At 37.8% G+C, this 2,456-nt stretch overlaps 1 protein-coding gene across 1 annotated transcript; it reads left to right on the top strand.

The window, feature by feature from the left end:
- Positions 1 to 489: 489 nt before the first annotated feature.
- On the top strand, positions 490 to 2,234 carry LOC149260099 (bidirectional sugar transporter SWEET3b-like). The gene is made up of 6 exons (XM_089456596.1): positions 490 to 529; positions 713 to 749; positions 917 to 1,139; positions 1,484 to 1,645; positions 1,776 to 1,898; positions 2,034 to 2,234. Exons 1-6 carry the CDS (start codon positions 490 to 492, stop codon positions 2,232 to 2,234), a joined length of 786 nt encoding a protein of 261 aa, XP_089312722.1.
- Positions 2,235 to 2,456: the final 222 nt, after the last annotated feature.

A 2,456-nucleotide genomic window follows, 5' to 3' on the forward strand; every position in this document is an offset into this window, starting at 1 on the left:
AACAGTGGCTAAATCCTTAATAATGCCTGTTACCCTAGCAAAAAACAATATTTTATTGACACTTTCAAGAATAGAAAACCCTAAGGAAAGTAAAGCGAAACAACCTTTAAAGCAATCCCGAACATGGTAATGAATGTATAGTAATCCACTTGCAGACAGAGGATAAACCAAAACCAGATGAACCTAAAGCAGTGAAATAACATAATATGTTGTAAAATTCGATGCGAGCTAGTGTTTTATTACTGGACACTGTCAAATATTTAACCAGCTTTTGTTATTTTCTTATGCTGCCATTTCTTCTTTTGCACTGTTGTCCACCAAGTGGAAATGAATATCACAGGAAGGATCTTAAAATTGGAAGCGAGAAAACGGGTATAAGTATGTAACCACCCTCTGGTAAATCGGCGGGACGAGCAAAAGAATTAGGCATTGCACCTCTCGCATCAATCATTACTTTTTTCTCCTTTTCATTATTCGGAGAACAAAGAAATGATGAACAACTTAGTACGTTTGGGGGTTGGCATTTTAGGTCTGTCAACGCTACTATACCCCTAAAATGTCATGATCGCTCTGCGTTTTCTGTTATGAAAAATGTCATATTTTATCAATTAGAACAGGAATTATAGAGCTAATGTCTATATTTAAATCGTTGCTATTGTACCTGAATTAAATATTGATGTCAGCCTCTGGTTTGTTTTACGTGACATTACAGGAAGTGCCATTGCTCTTCTTATGTATGGCGCCCCGATGTAAGTATAATAGTTACCACTGCATATTATTGATAAATTCTGATACTATTCTAGTTGCAATCCTCCTGAATAGTACTACGTTCGATAGTACTACGTTATGGAAATGAGAAATGCAGATAGGTTGTTGGTACGATGATATTGTTTTAACATGCAATCTCCCTGAACAGTACTACGTTCAAGAGGGTGATCCAAATGAGAAGTACAGAGAGTTTCTCAGGCTTCCCTTATGCAATAGCGCTGTACAACTGCCTTCTCTACACTTGGTATGGATCGCCTCTAATCAGCGATGGGTGGGATAACATTGTTGTTATGGCTGTCAATGCCATTGGCCTTCTTCTTGAGTGCTGCTTCGTTGGCATCTATCTCACTTTCGCTCCACCTAAACCCAAGGTATGATAGATCTCGTTATATTTTCTCTACTGCAAATATAGCTATTCAAGAGTCTCTCTATTCTAGTTTACTTGGGCAGTTCAATTGACAAATGTCCGGAAAATAAGAGTCAAGGCTCACTTAAGTGTCTCTAAGAGCATAAATAGACACCCAAAGGATTATAGTGATAATCTGCCCTAGGGATTATAGTGTTAATCTACCCTATCATCCTAGTACCAAATAGACTTAGTTACCAATTTCTCTATTCACCCCGAAAAAATTATTTTGTCGATCAACATGATATAGTTCCTTGGAAGCATTTGGCAATGCCTAACCAGTTAATGTTCAATGTTTATCTTTTGCAGAGAAAAATGGTAAGAATGGTTGTGGGTGTGTTGGTGGTTTTTGGGACTATTGCTATAACTTCCTTTTTGGCTTTACATAATCGCAACAGCAAGAAGGTCGTTGTAGGAACTGCAGGAATGGTGGCAACTGTCATTCTCTACGGTTCTCCACTATCTGTAATTGTAAGCTCTAGACTGCATTAGCTTTTCACAATGGCTCATCCATCCTGTAATTTCAGTATCTTCAATATTTGTTACTTGCACATAGTGACATTTATTGTTATTATTTCATTCCGTGTTTCTCGAACTGCAGAGACGGGTAATTCAAACCAAGAGCGTGGAATTTATGCCCAGCTTCTATTTCTCCTTCTTTGCTTTCCTCGGAAGTGTGTTGTGGATGGTGTATGGTGCTCTTAGCAAGGATATGATCATCATGGTAATATTATAATAGATCCGTCTTACCTGTTCACATCAGAGAATTTCTCTAGGGATTAATGTTTCTAGTTCTGACTGTTATAATAAGCTACAGCTGAATCATACTTTGCTTTTGCATATATTTCATACATTGCAGGCACCAAACTTTCTTGGAGTGCCATTAGGGTTGGGTCAGATGGTTTTATACTGTGTTTATCGAGATAAAAATAACCATCGCGTTGAAAATGAAAAAGCTGATGAAGGAAAACAACTGGAATCAATCGCAGAGATGAATGACGTGGACAAACCAAAGTGCCCCTCTTATAATCAAGATATCGAAATGCAGTTGAATCTATGACTGACTGGGTGTAGGTCAACCGAACTCTTCATTCTCCTTGACGAAGCATGCATCCGTATGCCCCTCATTGAGTCAGTGAATGATACTGAACTGTGCCAAGTTCATGTAATATTCTGTAGACTCTATGATTTCCTTAAACAGTTCAGTTTCAATCGCTGTACCTCAGCAGGTCCATAAATTTAATGATATCGATATAGAACAATGTAAAATTTAAATCCAACA

This window comes from Pinus tabuliformis, chromosome 6 (genome assembly GCF_031772625.1).
Source record: "Pinus tabuliformis cultivar Carrire ecotype Pingquan chromosome 6, CPIR1, whole genome shotgun sequence".
In the NCBI taxonomy this organism is placed as follows: Eukaryota; Viridiplantae; Streptophyta; class Pinopsida; order Pinales; family Pinaceae; genus Pinus; species Pinus tabuliformis.